Below are 21,792 nucleotides of genomic sequence, written 5' to 3'. Positions count from 1 at the left end.
CCTCATGCCCACCTTCAGGCAGGGATCGCTGGAGAAGTCCTTTGCTGCAGAGGAGCCAAAGCAGCAGCAGTTCTGAGAGCTCAGGACCAGCATGGGAGAAGCAACACCAGGCACCTGCTGCCAGGCCCTCTGAGTCAGCACTTCCTGCCAAGACAGGGCAGGGGAGAGACACTGCCAAACTAATTTTTTCCATTAATGTGAGCTAAGAGGTGTTAAGGATGAAGAGCAACCCCGCACGCAGCAGGGAAGGACACACACAGGTGGAGTCCACCAGAGCAAGGAGTGCTCAGGCAGCACCCCAGACACCGGCTTACAGATAGCACCAGCACCACATAAAGGAACTGCCAGGGCCTGGCTAGAGTTTTGTGGGATTTTTATTAATTTTTTTTATTATTTTTGGTTTTGTTTTTTTTTTTTTTATACAGGCTAGCGTTGTACCCTTTGCTAAAGCTGCTGATTCTGCCACATAAACTAGAACAGAAATTTCTCAGAAATTAAGTCGGTTCCCCTCCTTATTAATTCACTGTCTGCCTCCCAACTGACAACGGTCTGGATTTGTGTTTGCAGAAAACATTCCCTGTACAAAGTCTGACGTGCAGCTACACTGTTCTGACTGAGGAATGAAGAAGCCAAGAGTCCATTGAACATTGGATTTTTCCCTGTACAACGTGGCCTGATGTGAAGTTTGGTCCACCGAGGACAGCGCGTTAACCGTAGAGATCATCGTCATTGTCTTCACTGTAGACGTTGCCCCCGCTGCCACCTCCTGTGCCTTGGCTGGGACCGGCGCCACCCTGGTTACCCGATGGGAACCTGCGTGCAGCGGTGCGGAAGGGGAGAGATGAGATGCTGTTGAAAAACCTCCTCACAGCTCTGCACCATCCCCTCCCTCCATGCCCACACCCCGCTGCCAAGTAGGACAGGCAGGAGAAATGGGATGAAGCCTTAGGACAGGTCACACAAAAGGCTCACATGGCTGCTGCTTGTGTTAAAAGAAAAAGGGTTGATGGGCTTCAGGAGCACTAACAGAGCAGCTACAACCGACCTGCAGCACAGCCCGCACCTGCGGCGTTGTGTACTGGCTGCTGCACATGCTGGGAAGGCATGGGGGAAGAGGGGTTTGTTAACCAGAATCCAGCAGAAAGCTGCCTCTGTGCTCTGCTCTGGGGCTGGCTGCACCACGCTGTGCTCCCCCCACTCCCCCACGGTTACCTGAAGCTGCCAAAGCCACGGCTCTGCTGTAGAGTCTGTGCAAACATCTCGTATTTCCTGATGTCGTTGTCACTGACAGAGCGGCGAGCAAAGCGCATGGCCTCCTCAAAGTGATCCCTGCGTATCTCGGGAACCGGATCGTCCTCCTCCACCTCCTGCAGTGAGGCAGAGGGCCCAGGTGAGCTGCATGCCCCAGCTGCGTGGCCCCACGGCTGCCCACAGCCTCCCTCCGGGCCAGGATGCTCCAACCCCACCAAGGCCGGGGCTGGGGAGGGAGGGGAGGGACACTGCGGCACACCACGAGTCAGGGCTGCAACGGGGGCCTTCTGAGCAGTGCCCCAGGAGGGCCTCAGCCTCCCACAAGATGAGAAAAAAGTGCTCCAGCTCTGCGCTCTGTGTGAGAGCCCACTCGTCCCCATCTGAGGATTAGAGAGAGGAACACATCACGCTTCACAGACGCAAGCAGGGAAGGCTCAGTGCCCCACTCACCATGGCAGAAGGGTTGGTCTGCCTCTCACGTTCTCGCCTGATCTCACTCTCGATGGACTCACGGATGGCCAGTTTGCAGGCACGCTGGCATATTTCTGTCAAGTCAGCCCCCGAAAAACCATTGGTCATCTTAGCTAGGAAATCCAGGTCGACATCCTAGTAAAAAAAAAAAAAAAAAAAGAGAGACCTCTCCTTAACACCTTACATCCTCAGATGACACCGGTGTCTTCAGATCCCATGGTATCAAGGTGCTGCCTTAACTCTGGCCAATTTTGTAAAGATCAGCTGTTAAAGCTCTTGTTTTTGGGAAAAGTTAACCACACAAAGGCAAGCCATGCTCCCCACACATCCACCAAGAAGACACGAAGCAGCTGTAAATGCCACTGCACCTGTGGATTTAGGGTATGATTTGCTCAGGTCTTGCATTAGGAGTCAAACGAAACACTGTCAGACTGGAAATGGAGATGGGGCACAGGTAGACCAAGGCAACCAACCTCCTTCCTCCTCCTTCCCCTCAACTCAGGGGGTAGTACTGCAACCTCCTTTGAAGCTTTCCTTCCCAACAGAACCTAAAAACATAAGCCTGGCATAAAAAAGCTTGAGATCTCACTTAACATCTGCTTTTCTCTGATAAACTATCAGTTGCATTATTGCCTGCTCCCCAGGCAGGGGACACAGCTCTTGACTATGACAGAGTTCAGCAACAATTAACTGTTAATGGTTCCTCTTCAATTTCCATTTCACAGCCCTGTGTTCTACATCTACTTTTCTTTCAGAGTACAAGAATCTTTTCCACCTTGCCCTAACAAGCTTTCCCACACTGTGGGCAGGACTCCACTACGTGGCAAAGGCCTGCTGTTCTTACAGCTGACACCTAGCCTCGTTGATACCTAGCCTCGGAGCTCAATCCTCCCCCTACCTCTTCACTTCCTCCCCTCATGGACTGAAGGCTTCCCAGCTCTGTACCGTGTGGAGCAGCCACCAGCCCCCTGCTCTATCCCCACCTTGTGAGGAGCGCATGCAGCACACAGCAAACCCAAGTTGGACGCTGTCAGGGCACGGATCCTACCTTGGCAACTGGTGATTTCCTCAGGTTGGCCTTAAGAATAGCAACCCGGGACTTCTCGTCAGGCAGGGGGATGTAGATGAGTTGATCCAGGCGGCCAGGGCGCAAAATGGCTGGGTCAATGATGTCTGGCCTGTTGGTGGCACCAATGATGAAGACGTTCTTCTTGGTGGACATGCCGTCCATCTCTGTCAGGATCTGGTTGATGACACGGTCTGCAGCACCACCACCATCACCAATATTCCCACCTCGAGCCTTTGCAATGGAGTCCAGCTCATCAAAGAAGAGCACACAAGGGGCTGCTTGGCGGGCCTGTAAAAAGCAAACAGTTAGTTCATATTAATACCACTCGGTGAGGACCACGCTGACTTCACACTAAACCTGCCCTACAATTAAAGCAGCTCAGAAAAGCACCAAGCAGCAAGGAGAGCTTGGAGGGGCTGCTCCACAACAGCCTCCTGCCACACAAACCCTCAGTTAAATTCTCCTGAACAACAAGATGAATTTCCCCAAAGCTGGGAGCATTGTGAACCAGGCAGAAGGGTGGTAACTCCAATACCTAGATAGAAAGCTGGAGTCAATTTGCCTGGACTAGAACTCTCCCTGCAAGACCTGGGGACATCAACTGGTTATTTAGTCACTCAAGTATCAGTAGACGAGATATATCCAATGGAAGGGGGAAATCCAATCGTTGCCTTCAGCTACCTAACAGGTAGTTATAGGGAAAAGGGAGACAGATCTTTCTTTGAGATGTGCAGTGAAAGGATGAAAGATGACAGGCACAATTGGCTGCAAAGAAAATTCCAGTTAGAAATATGGGGGAAAAAAAAAATCTTCACAATGAGAAAGCTCAAACACTAGCACACAGGCTTAGAGGTCAGGGATTCCACCCTTAGCACATGTTCGAAACACAAGGCACTGAGCAACCTGATCGAATAACCAAGTCACCTCCCTGCTCTGGACCAACAGCTGGACTAGATGGACTCTGAGGTTCACTCCCAACCTGAATTTTTCTCTCTCTCTCCATCCAACTTTGTTCTGTCAGCTCCTTCCCTGACCACAAGAGTGAGGACTCCCAGGATAATCGATGCAGATACCTTCTGGGTCAGAAGGTGACACTATCTATGGGGCAACTGGGCAGTAGGAGTGAGCTCCTTTCTAAGCCACGTGTATTGCAGGACAAGAACCCACAGGATATTTTTAAAATCCATAAATGGTGATGGCTAATGAGGTGTCAAGGTAAGTTTCCAGGGATGTGGAGGGTATCTCTGCCATCCTAACGCTAGCCTCACTGCTAAGACACTGGGCCATTCATCATTCTTTAACAACAGACGCAAACTGCAGCCCGAGAAAACCGTTTAAATAGCTCTGTTGCCAAAGAGGATTAATTCCCTAACATCAGGAAAGCAGCTACTGCTCTCAGTGAAAGTGGGGAAAACACAAGAAAGACAAACAAGAACCAGGCCAGTAAGACAGATGCAGTGGAGACAAAGTTCTGGCGTAACCTCAGCACAAACATAGCACAGGGAGTAGAAGAAACGCTTACCTTGTCAAAGATCTCACGCACGTTGGCTTCAGACTCGCCAAACCACATGGTGAGCAACTCCGGCCCCTTGATGGAAATGAAGTTTGCCTGGCATTCGTTGGCAATGGCTTTGGCCAGTAGCGTCTTGCCACAACCAGGTGGCCCGTAGAACAGAACCCCTTTCGATGGGGTCATACCAAATTTGAGGAACTTGTCTGGATGCTCCACAGGATACTGAAGGAGAACAAAACAAACACACACATCTCTCATGGTGAGCGAGAACAGGCCTGTACCTTAGAATCACAGAATGGTTTGGGTGTGAAGGGACCTTTGAAGATCTAGTCCGACCCTTCTGCCATGGAAGAGACATCTTCCTTTAGGTCAGTTTTGTTTCTCCTCCTACCAGAAACAGTACCTGAGATTTCTGGTGGGTTAAACACAAGATCCTGCCTGCTCGGTGCCACTGGAGTTTTAAAAGGGACACTGGTTTGAGAAGTACCACAGCTAAACTGGAAAGCTACCTTAAATAACCTATTTACCTCTAAGAACTTAGTACTAGTTCAGGTAGTTTTCCAGCACACTTAACCCCAGCTTCACTCTGCCCTGCAGAAGTAAAAGGGAACAGCTCATTATCTAAGCTATTCGCTCTGCTCTCCAGAGACAGGCAAGGTGTCTGATGTGAGCATTTATCCTCAGCAACGAGGTCAGAGATAGGTGATGGTTTTAACATAAGAAAATTAGATTGAAAATTAGATTCTTTTACTCACAGGGAGGCTATTTCTACAATGCCAGCTGAAAGCAGGAACGTATCAAACCCAAACCATCCCAGTGCAGCCACCAGGAGTTTCCACAGAACATTCATGACTTTTTGTCCCAGTCTTTCCCTTTGTAGAAGGCTTCACAACTACTTCTCGCCTGTCCCTGTGCTAATGCTGATGAGAAGGCCTTTGGGGGCTCTCTGTATGAGAATCTTCATCCACTTTCAGGCATAGAAAGCCACCACGTAAGAGGATTTTCAGCAGTGGTCCCACTGCTGCTGTTTCTGCATGTAGCACAACACCTACTCAGGATGACACTGTAGACTCAACTAAGGAAAGCCTGATGCTGCTTCCCAGCACCTTCCTCTCCAAGTTCACTAAGATGGAATAGCATGATATTTTTAGTCCATTACAAGGAAATACCACAAAAACCTCTGTATTTACCCTGTTCACAGTCCAAACAGGAATCTGAAGAAGTTCTGGTGTTTATTACTCTAATTATTTTTCAAGCTGACTAGGCAAAAATCTCTTGGAAACCCTTACCTGTACAAGCTCCTGGAGTTCTCTCTTTACATCTTCTAGACCACCAATATCTTCCCAGGTAACTTGTGGCACCTCCACCACAGTCTCCCGAAGAGCAGAAGGGTTGCTCTGGCTCAGAGCCCACTATTGTTAGAAGAAACAGCGTTATATGAATTCTAACACATTATGTTTACTTGCTTCAGATAAGCGATTAGACATTGCACCCAAAAGAAAGAGGGGCACCCTGCATTACCCTGAAGTCATCCATGGTCACAGCCAGCGAGTTCATCACTTCAGCATCGATGGTTTCATCTTCTAGGTCTATGAGATCCATCTTCTTTCTGATAGCCTGAAGAGCAGCTTCTGAGCAAAGAGCAGCCAAGTCAGCACCAACATGGCCATGGGTCTCGTTTGCCACCTGAAAGCAGAGCACTGACTATGACTCACAGGGATACAAGCAAGTGCTCTGCAAGGGCAATGCATGCTCTGGTGACTCACTGGGACATGCAACAAAGCTCCAGAGAACGGCAACATCAGTGCTTTGCTACGGATTTAAGACAAGCGCTACCATGTATTTAACTGGCAAAGACACTGCTGTTCCACCTCCTGCTTGAGATCAAAGCTGCAACTAGCATTCAGATGGTGTGCAGAGAGATAACCCCGAGGACTGCAGTTCTTCATTCAGGACAGAGATTACAGGAACCATCCAGTTTACACGTGGTGTCCAGTGTCACCACAATGCTCACCCAGCACTGTGAGCACTGTTCCAGGCTTGCTTTACTTTTAAAGAGAATGCCACAGCAAACAAACCCAGGAGGACAGTGGCAAGGCACTTCCAGACTGGACTGATAAACGTTTGTTTCATTTAGCCATGCCATTCTTAACTAGTTAGTGAGTGAGGATTTCTGGTCACGGGTAAACTAGTTAGAAGGAAGCCCTGAGATCACACATTCACCCAGTTTCATGCTGTCCTAAATGAGCAACTACATTTATGCGATCAAGCCTTAACAACTCTTCCACTACAAAACAGAGCATCAGGAATGTCTGTCTGCAGGGACGAGCTTTCCTAATAGCATGCTACTCACCTGTTCCAGATCCACATCATCAGCCAGTTTCATATTTTTCGTGTGGATCTGCAGGATCTCCAGGCGCCCGGTGGCATCTGGGATACCGATATCTACCTCTCTGTCAAAACGACCTGAGGAGTAAAAAACATATATTGAGCTGCTGATTCTGCAAACTAGAGGAGCTGCAGTTGCTGCCTTCCTCTGACTGAACAACATGATGACAAGCCACAAACACACACAATTTCAGAAAATGCCAGAGCTTTGGGTTTCTCTGCAGCATTTATCAGCACAGCAGCAGTCAGATCAGAGAAGGAGGAAAGGCTTTAGCCATTTAGGGAAGTAAGACTACGGTATTAGCTAGAGTTTGAGATTATATGACACAGAGGACTGATGGTTTAGGAACTTTTTCTGAGCCTCATTCTTAGGAAAATACACTTCCCCAAACCAATATACCATTAGACATTCTTGTTTATTTCTACCTTTGTGTTCTCATCACAGGAGTCTGCAAATACCGAGAGATATAATTTTCAGAACTTTCATAGCAGTACCCAAGTGGTGAAAAACATGAACTGGCCCAGTATCTGGAGGCAGGAAACCCAGGTATTACTGCAATATTAGCTAAGGTACGTACGCCAATCATTTTCCTCTAGCCGTAGCTCTGTATTCAAATGGCTTGCTGTGCATTTAAGAGTCCGTCTTCCCCTGCACACTTGACTGGTTTGCTGTTATAGACTTTTTACCAACTGGTCATACACCAGACACTTCATTCACAATGCAAAGTTTCAAAAACCTGAATCTCAGAAACTACCAGACTTCTCATCAGTAAAAGAGAAATCAGACAATTCAAAGCCTTCTGCAACCTAAGGCATGAAGTTTAGTGTGTCCTGAAATAGCTTCACCTAATAGAGGCTAGCACACTTTTCTGCTTCGAAGTATTTTTTTATTGCTACAAGTTCTAACCTAATATGGCACAGAAAATGATACCAAAGGCTGGAAGCCTAGCAATGAATTTCAATCAAGCAGCTGGAGACAAGTCAACAGTTTATGTAACACAGAATACGTTTAGTATTAATTTCTCCCGAATCCTTCCAAGGTCCCTGAAACACAGCCTATAACAAAGTATGTGATACACAAGAAAGACTGCAGTGTGGTTACCAAATCGCCTGAGTGCTGGGTCAATGCTGTTAGGTCTGTTGGTTGCTGCCATAACGATCACGTGTGCTCTCTGTTTCAGGCCGTCCATAAGAGTCAACAGCTGAGACACTATGCGACGTTCCACCTCTCCATGTGTCTACGGAGGCAGAAAGCAGTAGTTAAACCAAAAGCTCAGCAACACAGCACAGGAGCTAGTACTGCACCAGAGCCAACAGATATGAGAGCTGTGAGCTGTTAAGAACCATCGTGAACTCTATCTGATTCTTCTCACGTCCAGCTGAAGTCATGAGTTAAGTTAAATACTGCTTGACCCTGTAGTCAAATGCAGAGATTCACGCCAGCTGCTACTAAAAAGGACATACCTCTTGACCTTCTACAGGCTTGCTTTACCTTCTCTCTCTTAGGAGCAATGGCATCCAGTTCATCAATGAAGATGATGGCAGGAGCATTCTTCTCTGCTTCTTCAAAGGCTTTCCTCAGGTTGCTCTCAGACTCACCAGCCAGCTTGCTCATGATCTCAGGACCTGAAAAACAGCCTCACTGTGGCACCCAGAAGACAAGCAGCTAGCCCCAAGACATGCAGCTGAATTTTAGTACAACGTTCACATGGGACAATCTCTATTTCAAGCCAAAGCACATACTATCAACCGAGTTCACTAAATTTGCAGCTGAACAGGCAAGAACAGCATGCGGAATTACTTTCTACCATTATTCTGGTGTTTCCAGTTTACTCTAACAGAATGCAGCACTAGTCAATGAGCTACCTTTAGCTGCCTCTTTCCTTACCCTATTTCACACCTGGTGAGCTTCTCTGTAATGTGCCACCACACACTGTTAATGCCAGTCCTAGCTTGCAAGAGAAGCAGTCAAATTATATGGTGATGAATTATCAGGGTAGGGAAGGAAAAAGCTCTAAGATACTGAAGCTGCCTTTAGCTTACATTACACAGGTATGCATTTACCTCTGTAAGATCCTATAAATTAGTTTAAAAAAACCCCAACAAAACAAAACCAAAAAACAACAAAAACCCAAACCCCATCTCCTCTGAAAGAATAACTAAATTTAAAAAATGTGTAAGCACACCAATCCCAGAACGAAGGACAGCATTCCCTTGAGATCTACTACAACTGCTGAACACTAGTGCAGGCTTACTGATTTATTCTGGTTTTAGATTTTTTCCATCATGCTGATGGGAGTGGTAATGAAGAGAAAGTATGCTCCTAAAAGACCAAGAAAAGGAAACCTGAGCCTCAGGAGTGCGAAGCTGCCAGCTGACTGAAGCGCGCCAGCTGCAGAGCCACTGGTGCAGGTGGGCACTAAATGTGTGTCATTAAAAGTACCTCACCAGTTCATACCAGCTCTGTCCGCAACACTGCCTGCAGCTCCAGGCTTGGAACCAGCAGACAGAGAACGCATCACTAACTCTGACAATGTTATTTTTATTATGCAATAGAAGTACAAATGTCTAAAGAAACGGCTGGCTCATTAGCATTCAGTGGCAGCTTATACACACATTAGGAAGTATATGACAAGGGTGACATATGGTAAAACCAGCCCATTTACATCTGATGTCTTGAGATACAAAGGAAGTCACTTCCCTACTGCTGGTCACTGCTATGCTGTGCTACACAGTCCTTTGCTATTGCCTTCACAGGTCTATATGATTGAGATCAGAAAAGAAAAGCGGCATTAAGTAAAAATGTTCAGTTATTCCAGCACTGACTGTAAAATGGGACAGAAAAGGAGTGAGGAAAATTCAGAATTTGGTCCTTACTGGACGTAAACTAGTAACCATCTTAACTGCTACAGGTGAGAGTTATCAACAGGAGGTTCTGTCACATGTAGGTAAGTCCCAAGGTACTCATTACAGCTTTCAGGAGAGTTCCTCCCAATTAATGTTATGTGAAATAAAACAGGTCTTGTGCTTTACTTGAGGGGAAAAAGAAATCCACAGCAGAACAGCTTCTTTTCTGAATGGAACATGGTGTCAGTCACAGAAGCAAGTGTCCTGCACCCATATACTTAGACTAATCTCAGCACTTCACTCCCAGCTCTGCCCTCAACAACATAAACGAGCAGCCAGACAGACTCCAAGTCCCTGTGTTGCAAAGCTGTCTTCCAACCACCCTGCTACAACACAATCAAGCTTAAGGGGAGTGCCACTACAGATATTTCCACACAAATGGCCTCCAAGTGTCCCCAGAAGCACACTTGAAAGAGGTAAGGATGGATGTCAGGGAGACAACGTGGCTCTACAAGGACTATTAACACCACTCATTACCGTAACATGGATGAATGAACACACAGCAGATCTGGGGCCAAAGCAGCCACAAAACATACCGTTGATCAGGAAGAAGAAAGCCCCTGTTTCGTTGGCCACCGCTCGGGCAATCAGTGTTTTACCAGTGCCAGGGGGACCATACAGCAGGATCCCACGAGGAGGCTGAGGACAAAGGCAAGGGACTTAGATGGTGAGCTAGTAGTTGAAAGCTTAAGTAGCTTCACAGTGAAACTGTAAGCATTTGATAAAACCAGTCCGAAATTGTGATAAACACTCATGCAACAGCTGTCATTCCAGCATTGCTATCAACACCCTTACTACTTTGCATGACACACAAAGAAAAACCTTGCCAGTAACTGACAGAGCTGATTCAAAACATCACTCCGCTTTACAAGTTGCCAGTAGTCTAATCTGTGTCCAGAACATGTAAGGAAATACTTTCTGAACACCAGCGTTAAAAAAACCCCACAAATTACTTATGTCCACCACCAATGCCTCATAAACCTCCAAGGTGAAGAGTCACCTGCAAGGGGAAGTCCACTCATCCCCCTGGTGCACGCGAGGACTTACCTTCACCCCTATGGCCTTGAAGAGTGCAGGGTGTCGGAGGGGAAGTTCCACCATCTCTTTGATTTGAGCCAGCTGCTTCCGGCAGCCACCAATGTCATCATAGCCCACTTCATTCAGTGACTCCTCTTCATCCTATCCAGAAGGAAATACATTAAACATTTCAGTGAAAACAATAGTTCAACAACTCCTCCGAGTCTACGGAAGCCCAGGAATCTGGGTTTTTGCTCATAGTAATTTCTTTGCTGTCTTGAGATTCTCATTTTCAAGTCTTCCTGGTGTCTTCTACAACTGTTTTTTAGTTCTGTCTTCCCACACATACAAAGGGAATTGCCTGCATGTACTTAGACCTCACTGAAGCTCACCCTCTTCAATCACAGCCTCTGCTGCCAGGTTCCCTACAGACTCTAGCGCAAAACAAGCTCTGTGACTCTCTGACGAGACTAACAAAGACAACAATAGACAATGAAGTTCAGTATAAAATATACTTATTCCTTAAACTGTAAGCGATTTCTCTAACTACCTGATGTACTCTAGCTATCACACAGTTCTCAGATGTAGTGTTGTCTTTTGGGATTGACTCAAACTAACAGATAATGTTAAGATCCAGGCGCTATACTCTCCCAGTATAGCTCTACAGCATCCATTCACTTGGCTGTCCAAATCTCTACTGGCCTTGGTTATCTGTAACATTAGGCCACTCTAAAATAATAACATAACACAGCCTGGAATATCAGAGGGACTCAGTGCAAGCTCCACAAATGAGAACTACTACCTCAAGCAGGTCACAGGGTCTGGCCCTATGAAACACTGAAGGTCTCCAGGTTTGGAGACTGTTGCCCTCTCTGGGCCCCACTGCAGGGTTGGGGGAAACCTTTTTCCTAGCATCTACTGGGAACTTCCCTTGATCCAGCTTATGCCACTGCCTCTAGTCCTGTCCCTGGGCACAGCTCTCAGAAGAGCCTGGTCATCTACCCCTTTCCATCAGGCAGTTGCCAGTAAACCTGGCCCTTTGCCTTCCTTTCTCCAGGCTGCATAATCCCACTCTCCCACTCCTTTCTCATTCATTCTGACCTCCAGCTTCTCATCGTTTTGGTGGCCTTGGCTGAAGTTGCTCCTATCTGTCTCTGCTGTGTCCTGAAGAGCCCAAACTGGATTCATGGGGTGCCCAGATGCAGTCTCACAAGTGTCACATAGAGGTGAATTTTTCAGAGGGCAGCTAACTACAAACCAGCACTCACCCTGATTAGCAGGCAGTAAAGAGGCACTTTCTTTATTAAGTATGCAACCACCTTAGCTGATTTCTCTAAGATCTCCTACTCTGTAACAGTAAGGTGGCCAAGACCTCACAGACAATCCACTCAGCTGCCTCAAGCTTGGGGCACTGAAGGCTAGACACCTTAAGGGACTGGGGAAATCATTTTTAAAAAAGTCAACCATTTTAGGATTTCAAATTTCTCACTGAAAAAAGCACTAATTGCTTTCTTTTCATGTGGTGTGAAATTCAGCAACATTGTAAGCTCTCCTTGCTATAGATCAAGGGAACTTTGGAATTAAAAGATGCATCTAAGTCCAGCATGAGATATCTGGAAGCAGATGCAAAACCTGGCAAAGTATGGCATCTCATCAGCAAACCTACGCACTCGCGCTATCTCAGCGTATGAGGAAGGACACTGGAAGTATGTTTCTCTGACTACCTTCAGCAGCAGCTCATCTCCTGAAACAGGAGTTTCTAACCACTACATTCAATACACAAAATGTCAAAACAGGAACTGCAAACGCTGCTGCTCTCAAGCTCTGTTGCAAAAACAGATTTGGGACAGAGGGGATTCAGTAGGAGATCCGTGTGGCAGGATTCTGCTCACCTCTCGTTTGATGGGCTCTCCTTCACAATGGATCACTGTGTCTGGAGCCACTATGCAGTACGGACTTGGATCTGTCTCCACCACTTTGAACTCCACTGCACGCATCCCTCCACGCACCAAGAAGATGTCACCTGTAAAACCACACACTTCACTAGCCTGCTGCAACTGATGCCTGCAAAATGTCAACCCTTGTACTACCAGCAATCCCAGAGGACAAGGAAGTGGGTTACACAGGCATACACTGCTGGCATTTGTAACACTGCTCTGCGTTTTGAACTCCAGAGCTGCACCTACTGTGACTACCCAAGCACCACTTAGATTGCAGCAGTTAAGGTTCTCAAATTTCATCCCGTAACAAACAGCAAACAATAGAAAAGAATACTGTGCCTAAATACAAAATACAAAGGCAAGGAATCACATTTCTTTCCCATTCAGTTTCAATTTAACATTTCTAAAACAGGCAAAAAGCCCTAACTTAATAAGAATTCATTTTGGAGTTATTATAACTAGTTGTTACTAGTTATAACTCGTTGTTTCCAGAAGGAAAATAATATATAATGCACTATGACTCCTGGCTAAACTGGGCTACAGAAGGTGGATAACTTCAACGTGTGTTTATAGTGTATTAGGACCTATTTGTTGCTACTAGTGCAACTCCTAAAGTGCATTTGATTTCCTACACTTTCTCCCAGTTGTTAATTAAATTACTTTGAAAAACTGAATTTAGTTAGGGTGCCAGCTGATATAACCAACCAATCGATTAATATGCAGGCAATTCCCCAATTCCATCAAGCGGTAGCAACTTAGTTTAATGAGATTTTCTCCCAAGTTCTATCTGAGCCTTCTCTGATACTCTCCCATCTCATGTAGCAAAAAAACGCAGACCTATCAAGCTGCTCTGCCACCCAGCAGCAATCACCCTTTCTTCTGAAGATTATGAAAAAATTAAATCCGCACCAGCAAAATCTCACTCTATAGATGTCAGTCTAATGCTTCGCAGAGATCTGTGCAAGCTTCTGGAAATTCTCTTTATTCAGTCTCAGGACTAGCTCACACTTGCGGCCATCAGGACTTCAATAACGGGCACTATTACCTTTCCTGATGGGTCTGTATGCTTCCAGGAAGTACGGCTTGAGATAGACTTCAAACAGATTCCCTGTGATCCCTTCTACTGTGTCATCAATTGGTAGCACATGGATACGCTTGCCGTATTTCACATCCGGGCAAGGCTGGATGCTGCAACAGAAGAAAACTCCAGTTAGCCACGTCACGCTGGACCTACACCTGCACCTGGAAAAGGCTGTGATGTCCCTTCCCAGGCCAGTACAAATGCTGGAAAGGACTCTCCAAAGTCCTGGTGAGACTTCCCACCTGCAGAAGAACATTTCAATGCTGACAAGGCAAAAATCATGCCCATCAAGAGCTACTCTTCACAACACATTCTTTCCTTCACTCCTCCCAGCCCCATCCAAGACCACTGGGGAGTTTCATACTTTCTTCCTAACCCCCTGCTCTTCTGTAGATTCCCTCGCCATCCCCAAGGCACATTCAGAAGTTACTAATGCAGCCTAAAGACCCGTGAGAGTCACAAGCTAACTTCTGTTTCAACAACAAGCTGATGCTGAACAAGCTGCAAGAGAAAGGGAGTTGGGAGAAGCTCTTTGTTCCTTCTCTCTAACTTACTGCAGAGACCAGAGCCCCTGAGCCGAGAATCCCAATTCTGAGCAAAGGCTCTCACAGTACCAACCAGGGGTAACCAGCATGCAGCCAGGCATCTGTCAGTCCCACTTTGTAGAGGCTGACATTTAGGTTAAAGTCTGAAGGCCCCTTCCTCCTTTTTAAACAAACACTACAGTTATTATTTTGCAGTGTAGGACAACAGCCTACTGTAGCAATAGCTCAGAGCATCAAGCTGTGGCAGAAAGTTCAAACTGGCTTTGCCAGCTAAGAAAAGCCTACATGGAACTGCAGCTGAGCATGCAACTTTCCATACATGACTTTGCTTGAGACTCTTAATAGATTATTTTACCACATGCTTTACAGAGAGGACACAGCAGAAGGGTAAAGGAAGAGTGCTGCAGAAGGAAAACAGTTGACAGACCCCAAGTAGGAAGCGATTAGCACATGAATCTGGATTTTGGCAGAAACCAGGCCACAGAAAGTAACACAATAAGCAGTTAAGATCAGCAAGAAAAACTCTGAGGTCAAGAGCTGTGAAATCCTCTGACCCTCACAATGAAGCTAAGACAATTGGTAACACATTTGGGAGGCTGAGAACCACAACAGACATAGTCCCAACAGAGAGGGGAGAGCATAGCTGAACTGTTACACTAGAAATTACTCCAACAGTAACCTCACATCAAGTTAAAGTTAGGGTTCACCTTTATTTTAAATCCACAGACTGGCAAAGCCCTGCTCTGTTCCAACCACAATGGTGTTTAAAACTTGCATTTTGTAGTGGTACAGGTATGGCTGGAACAGCCTCATTTCTCTCCTCTACAAAGTTTGTATGAAACACATTTTGCATTTAAAGATTATTCCAGATATCACTTCAGAAAGTCTAGTGTCAGAAACCAGGCTCCAATTTTCCCACAACATGCAGGATATTTCAGATTAGGATGATGCTCAGGAGAATGAACTGTTAGCCCTCCCAGATTTAAGTCTGCAAACTAGCATTTTTATGTTTAAGAAACGCTCATGTGCTTCCCCATCCAGTCCCATCACAGAATGGAACCTGTCTGCTGTAAGCCGAGACGTATAGCCCAATGCTTTCCCACTACTTTCTGCAAGTGTTGCACAACAAAATCCTTGCAACGCTTCTAAAGCATTCCTAATTTTCAAGTTATTTTTATAACAAACATCAGAATATAAACATCCTTCAGCGATTTTTAATCTTGGTATTTGACTGCTTCATGCTTTTGCCACTCATTTCTAGCAAGTTTTAAATTCTGTTTGCCATAGGGCAGCTCAGGTACTACAAGATCAATTAGTGTTGCTTAATGCCTTCCACAGTTAACACTGTGGACATCAGTAGACAAGAAAAGTTTGAGAGTTCACCTGACAATGTAAATTTGGGAAGATGACTGTGACAATGAAGGGATAGATTAATCACTCAATTTAATGACAGGACCTGTGCTCATGAAGGTCCTGAAGAGATTTCAAGAATCTTTAGCATCATTTTTTAGTATTAATCTGAACATGCAAACAGCCAGAAATGCATGCAAAAGTAAATGGGGATCCCCGTTGTAAGACACACACTTGAAAACATTTCTGTGATCTCCTCTGGAAGGTGTAAGGATACATCCTGCAGGCCCTGCCTCTGCTACTGACTCGATCAATTCAGAGACAGCAACCCAAAGACATGTAACAGTTAGCAAATGAGTCCTCACCTGATCACGTCACCCAGGCGCACTCTCAGGTTGTTGCGAACAACCCTATTCATGCGAATCTTCTCATCTGAGCAGGTGTCATCTGACAGAACAATGCAGACTGCTTCTCTTCTCTTCTTTCCTTTTAGCAGGACAGTGTCTCCTCTGAACAGCTGCAATTCGTCCATTTTTGCCTGTAAACAATAACAGCATTAGAAGCAGCTTTTGCAAAACAGGAATTCGAGCATCTGAAGGAGAGTTACTTGACTTTGGAGAATTACATCTTGGAAGCGATATACTAAATCCACAAGGACAGAGGCTCCCAGAATGCTGGTCAAGAAGCCGGACTAAGTGCACAAGCTCAACTGAATCCTAGAAATTGAGAATCAAAATACATTTTATCACTGAAGAGCGTTAGGAAACAAGACAACCCTTCCTAGCTCATAACAGCTGCGGCTTCTGACACAAATACTTACGTTCATGTTGCGAAGTTACATTTCAAGTTAATATACAGCAACAGCTTGCAAATTACCAGCTTAAATGCTTTGCTTTTATAGATGACACACCTGGGACAGTGACACAACACTGTTGTCTTCATTGATGGCTTCATCAACAATTAACCGATTGGGCCTGTTCTTCTGCTTCAGAATAGCAGTCGATAAGTCATCCGCTTTAGAACTGGTGAAGAAAACAGAAGTTATGAGCCTGAGCGATACTGTTCCCCCTTTCCAGCCACTCCCCTGTTTTCATCTTCATTTTCTACAGGTGTCTTTGTTATCTTGTCTTTTAGGAACTATACTTGTTTGTAAGACAAAGGAGAACATTTTTCCCAGGCACCAGTTGCAAGAGTTCAAAGCACAATGTTTTCTGTCAGTAAATATAACTACTTTCCTAGCTTCAAATGGAAATAGCTATGAAGCTATCTATGAAAAGAAGTGGTCAGTGAGATGTTGCTGACTGTAAGATGTTTTGCCTAAAAGAATTAGTCAGACTCATCTGAAATCACATGTAACCACTGCCACCGAAACAAAAGTTCAAGTCTATTTGGTGTCAAATCCCAGATAAATAGGGGAATTAAAGGACAATGCTGCAGCCCCCCTGACAGGAAGAGTTGTAAGAGTTTAGCCTGTCGAGGCCTATTAGTTAAACCTAGCAAGCCAGTAGAAATATTCAAGTGCTCATGAAAAATGGGGGTTTCTTTTTTTTTTTAGGATATAAGCACCTTTCCGTAACACCTTCACAGGAGTCACTGCAGCTCTAGCCCACTGCGCCACAAGAAATACAACAAATAATTTGTTCATCTTGACAAAATAGAGCCAATCAAACAGCAAGGAGATGGAAAAAAGGCAGATTACTTTCCTTCAAAATCTAATACATCAAATAATTCACTCTATGAAAGAAATACATATTTGAACCAACTGATTCATGATTTCTTGGATGCTGTAGATTAGCCACAACAGCTGTTGTAACTTCCCCTGGTGGGCACCTGATCACTTTCTCCAAGCGTTCCCGATGTGCCAGTGTCTAAGGTCAGAACAAAAAACTTTGTACAGTTTCATTTGATTCTGACAAAGAAAACAAAGTCTTCCTTTGTCCTAAGCAAGCAGCAAGCACCAGCAAACAGTAGGGAGCTTCGTGGACAACTGTGTTGGCAGTTCACTTGGCTCCATTTCACTCTTTTAGGGACAAAATAACCAGAAGAAATCAAACCTTGAGTGAAAGTGGCAGAGCAAGCAGCTACATGGCATAGACACAGACTGTGGCAGCAGCGCATCACTTGGCACGCTCACTGCCTTTTTAAAAGTCCATCAGAGAGGGGCAGCATACCTACAGTGCGATGTTGCCTCAGGTCCCCCACCCCTCAAGACAGGTTTTTCCGAGACAGGCTATGTGGTATTGGCTCCTTTCTCTGACACGTAAAAGGGGGAACAATACCGAGCAGACTATGAGGGCAGCCAGCTTCTTTCCAAGAGGTTTTCAAGCTTCATATAAGCCCTGATAGCATAAGAAACATCTTGCAAATGACAGACAACATTACTTTAAGTGAACAAAAGGAGGGGCTGTAAAAAATGTCTTTCCTGGACTGCCAGCACTGGGAAAGTTGCCTTTTTCCTCTCTTCATTAGAGTGCAAGAGGTAAGACATCGACATCTGTCCCTTTCAGTGTGATATGTTACAGATCCTTTCTCTGAATCCAAAAAGACACAACTAAGGATATATCCTGGAAGGAGCTCATGAATTCCATCTGTAACCTAAAATGTGGTCTTGGCAGAGTCCTAAAAAGTCTGGGATTTCCAGGAAAACTGAACCAATATACTGTCAGGCCAGAAAGAATCTTGTGGTTAAAACAGTGCATAAAAACAACAACCCACCTGTAAGGACCTTACCTCAGAATTAGCTCCTGGCCACTGGAAATCAATTTAGCAGGTAGATTTTAAAACCTGAGCTAAGGGACACCAGAAAAAAAACAATACCCCTATTCAGCCTGTTCAAAGTGAGAATGTAACTCACACCCCTCTGCACATGATATGTGGATCTCAAGGTCTTTTGGTAAGAAACTGCTGCTAGACCTTGGCTACCTAATCACTGAAACAGAGTGGCTGTCCCTCGGGATGCAGATACTGCTGTGCAGTCTAAATAACAGTCTGGGACACAAGATAAAAATGAACAGAAAAGGGACTGGGCAGCAAGTGGAAGTTTTTGGACCAAAACTGTCCATAAACCAAAAGCTGTATAAATCTGGAAAGTTCAGATGCCTCCCAACACACTGCAGTGCTGAAAAGCACAGTAAGAGGTCCGCTCGCTTCTGCAGAATGCAAGAAAAAACTTTTAGTACTGAAGAACTGAATCTACAGTTCCCTAAGTAAGAAGCGAGAGCTGGATCAATGTTGTCAGTACATTACTGCACTTAAAGCAATCGAAAAGCTTGGAAGCATTAAAAATGGTGTAAAGGTCTCTTAAGAAACAGCATACAGGCATCTAAATGTGTGGGGTCAGCTTCAGTTATCTGACCTGACAGTTCTGCAGACAAAGAAACAAAGGTGTTACAAAATTACACATCAGCTACACAGGAGAGTGATGTTACTTCTTCTACAGACAAGGGTAAGGATTTTGAGAGACAAGCACTACCCATCTTTCAGTAGCAATTTAGAATATTATTATCACCATTTGCCCTCATTGTATCTCTCCTGGGAGTTCCTCGTGCTGTAACTGAAATGACAGAGCAAAATATATCAATGCACCTCAATCACACTCGGACAATCCCAGATGTCTATGCAGAGCCTGAACTGAAAATACTAAGCAGGAAAGCCTCAGGCATGGGTTGGGGCTCTCTCCTGCCAACTTTCCTATGTGTGCTGGTAAACTTCAGCGAAGGGTAGGACAGACAGCTAACCTAGGTAATTTTTAAAGCTCCTCAATGAGTTTCCTGTCAGAGAGAGCCTGGCACAAATCCTCTAGATCATCTCCCCTACTCACCCCTTTTGTCAGCTCCCTCACACACTTTCCCTCTCGCTCCTTTCTTTCACTGAGTCAACAAAGAGATAAACTGAACACAAAACATAGCTTTAGAGCTGTTTAGGAATTAAAAGGAAATTCAAAGCCTCCATCAAGCCTGCCCCTAGACAGAGGCCAGAAGTGAGGACATAATCCCCAGCACAGTTAATGGCCAAACTTGCATATAAAGCGCAGGATATCAACAAAATTGAAGCAAATATGTACCAGCCTTAAAGACCAACAATAATGGATTCCCCATTCCCATCCTCAGCCCCCTTTTCTCTCTCAGTAAAGCAGTCCAATAGCCCCATTTGACACAGCAAAGGGGTGGGGGGGGTACTTTTTACAACTTACATCACTTCATCATTTTTCTCTGTGTCAGAGCTCCCCTTGTTCAGCATGCAGTAACACCCAGAGGCTATGTGTTACGGTGAAAGGTATAAAGAGTGAGAGCAGCAAGTAATTACCAATTAGTGATTCTTCTGAAAACGACTACTAACCTCCAAAGCTCACTTAAACTAAGGAAATAAGTTGTTCCTGCAAGTCCGTGCTAAAAATATAGCACAAAGCCACTGACTCAAAATGATTCCAGCTGCAGTAATGAAAGTGAAAACAGTCATGCCTTCCATATGCTGGTGTGCCTTTTTATCAGTATCCTCATGAACTCACTTCTGAGATAAAACCTGTCAGCAGTTTCTTACCACCCTGAACATCCATGTTGACTGAACTGCTTTCTCCACGTAGGTATTTTAAAAAAAAAAAAAAAAAATTTTAAATCCATAAAATATTTTATCCACGAAAGCAAATGAGTGAGGTATCTGATAACTGCAGCCACTTACGGGAACAGCACATGACAACCAAGCGGTGAGTTCATACCCGTGCTAGAGATGCCAAGTTCTCAAACACTGTTTCAGACAGGTAGGCACACGAAAACAAGAATCTCTTCAGAAACCGCACTCTCTCACCTCTTGCAATGCTACTTGCTGTGATAAGGCTCAATTCAGCAAGATGGCTGCCAGCAGCATTGACCCAAAAATGGCAACTAAAAAGTAACTGTTTTCCAGTTGCAGAGTAATTTTTGTTGATTCCTATGTGGTAAAAAAAACTTTTCTAAAGTAGAAATTTCTTTTTAAAGACACTGTTCACCTCACTCAACTGCAAAATATGCCTCTGAGATCGTCACTTCCACCACAAGCTCTACCACAGACACTGAATTCTTGGAACTGACTCAGTAGGACCAAGAAGGTCTATATTTCAGGAGTTACAAAAGAAAAGGAGAACACAGACAAAGGACACTAAAGGGACCGAAAGAGCCTCCGGCAAGGCCAAAAAGTCACTTCAAGTATTCTTGAATTTGGTAAATTCTTTAGGTTCTATTTTTACTTCTCTCAAGGGGCAACGAAGGGGCTTGCGCACGCGGGCTGGGAGCCGAGAGACCACTATTACCCAAGTCACTTTTGAGGAGCATGAAAGATGATCCTCGGCCTGGAACTGGAAACAGAGTGAGGCAAGACACCGGAGACGAAAATATAGCCGATTGCCTCAGCTGCCACAGAGGCCAGCCCGGCACAACATGTCTGCCTCTGCTAATGCCAAGTCACTTGCTAGCCCCGGCCCGAGGGCCGCTGCGAGGAGGAGGCCGGGACATGCCTCTCCCCTCCTCGCTGTCCCGCCAGCCGCTCCAGAGCCTGGAAGACAAAGCCCTCCCTGGCTGAGGCCTAGCCCAGGCAGGACAGCCCGGGCTGTGCCGGGGCACAGCAGGCAGGCGGCCCCGGCCCGGGGCACAGCCAGAGGCCAACGGGAGGCCCGGCCTGGCCAAGCCTCGCTCCCCCCCCCCCATGACTCGACACTTCCCGGGGAGGCCCGGCCGGGGCCGGGGGGGGGGGGGGGGGAGGCGGGCGGCGGCGACGCTCGGGGAGCGGCCCATCCCCCTTCACGCACCGCCTCCACCTCCTCGGGGCCTGCATGACACAGCGGGATGGTGCGACGGATCGGGCCCGCCGACGGGCCTGGGTCGCGCCTAGCCGCGCTGAGGCGAGGTAAAGGCGGGCTAGGCCGGGCCGGGCCCAGCGCCGCCGCGGCGGGGCCTAGGCCGCGGCCTGCCAGCGGGCGGCCCGCACTTACTCGGATCCCGAGGCCATGTCGCTGGGGGGGGAAGGGGCGAGGGGAGGCGGGCGGCGGCAGCTCCTCCGGGCGGCGGCGGCGGGTCTCAGGCAGGGTAGCGGCGGCGACGGCGGATCGGGGCGCTTCGCGCTGACTGAACCTCAGAGCCGACTCATCGGAAGGGGAAGCTCCCCCCCGCGCCGCCTCACCTGCCTAGCAACAGCGTGCGCTGACCAATCGGAAATTCCTCCCGGGCAGCGCCTCAGCCAATGGGAGAGGCGAAAGCGGGGAGGACGGGGCGACGGGGGGGGGAAGGAAC

General features: G+C 46.4%; 1 protein-coding gene across 1 annotated transcript; it reads right to left on the bottom strand.

Moving 5' to 3' along the window:
- Positions 1 to 359: 359 nt before the first annotated feature.
- Positions 360 to 21,682, bottom strand: VCP (valosin containing protein). Its single transcript, XM_074856841.1, has 17 exons — positions 21,495 to 21,682; positions 16,443 to 16,554; positions 15,898 to 16,070; positions 13,602 to 13,744; positions 12,509 to 12,639; positions 10,647 to 10,778; positions 10,136 to 10,238; positions 8,185 to 8,318; positions 7,795 to 7,930; positions 6,658 to 6,770; positions 5,826 to 5,990; positions 5,594 to 5,716; positions 4,314 to 4,526; positions 2,771 to 3,079; positions 1,702 to 1,857; positions 1,213 to 1,367; positions 360 to 813 (listed from the first exon to the last, which is right to left on the bottom strand). The coding sequence occupies exons 1-17, from the start codon at positions 21,509 to 21,511 to the stop codon at positions 708 to 710; spliced, it is 2,421 nt and encodes an 806-aa protein (XP_074712942.1). The 5' UTR covers positions 21,512 to 21,682; the 3' UTR covers positions 360 to 707.
- Positions 21,683 to 21,792: the final 110 nt, after the last annotated feature.

The sequence above is a fragment of the Strix uralensis genome, chromosome Z, assembly GCF_047716275.1.
Source record: "Strix uralensis isolate ZFMK-TIS-50842 chromosome Z, bStrUra1, whole genome shotgun sequence".
NCBI classification, from domain to species: Eukaryota; Metazoa; Chordata; class Aves; order Strigiformes; family Strigidae; genus Strix; species Strix uralensis.
This window is presented reverse-complemented; position numbering and strand designations above follow the sequence as displayed.

What these genes read in the sequence shown, in the direction of transcription:
- VCP (XM_074856841.1), bottom strand. An exon ending in TTGCTCCTAAGAGAGAGAAG is followed by an intron (nt 7,931 to 8,184) that starts GTAAAGCAAGCC and finishes CTGCCTCCGTAG; the next exon opens with ACACATGGAGAGGTGGAACG. An exon ending in GGAAATCACCAGTTGCCAAG is followed by an intron (nt 1,858 to 2,770) that starts GTAGGATCCGTG and finishes TTTTTTTACTAG; the next exon opens with GATGTCGACCTGGATTTCCT.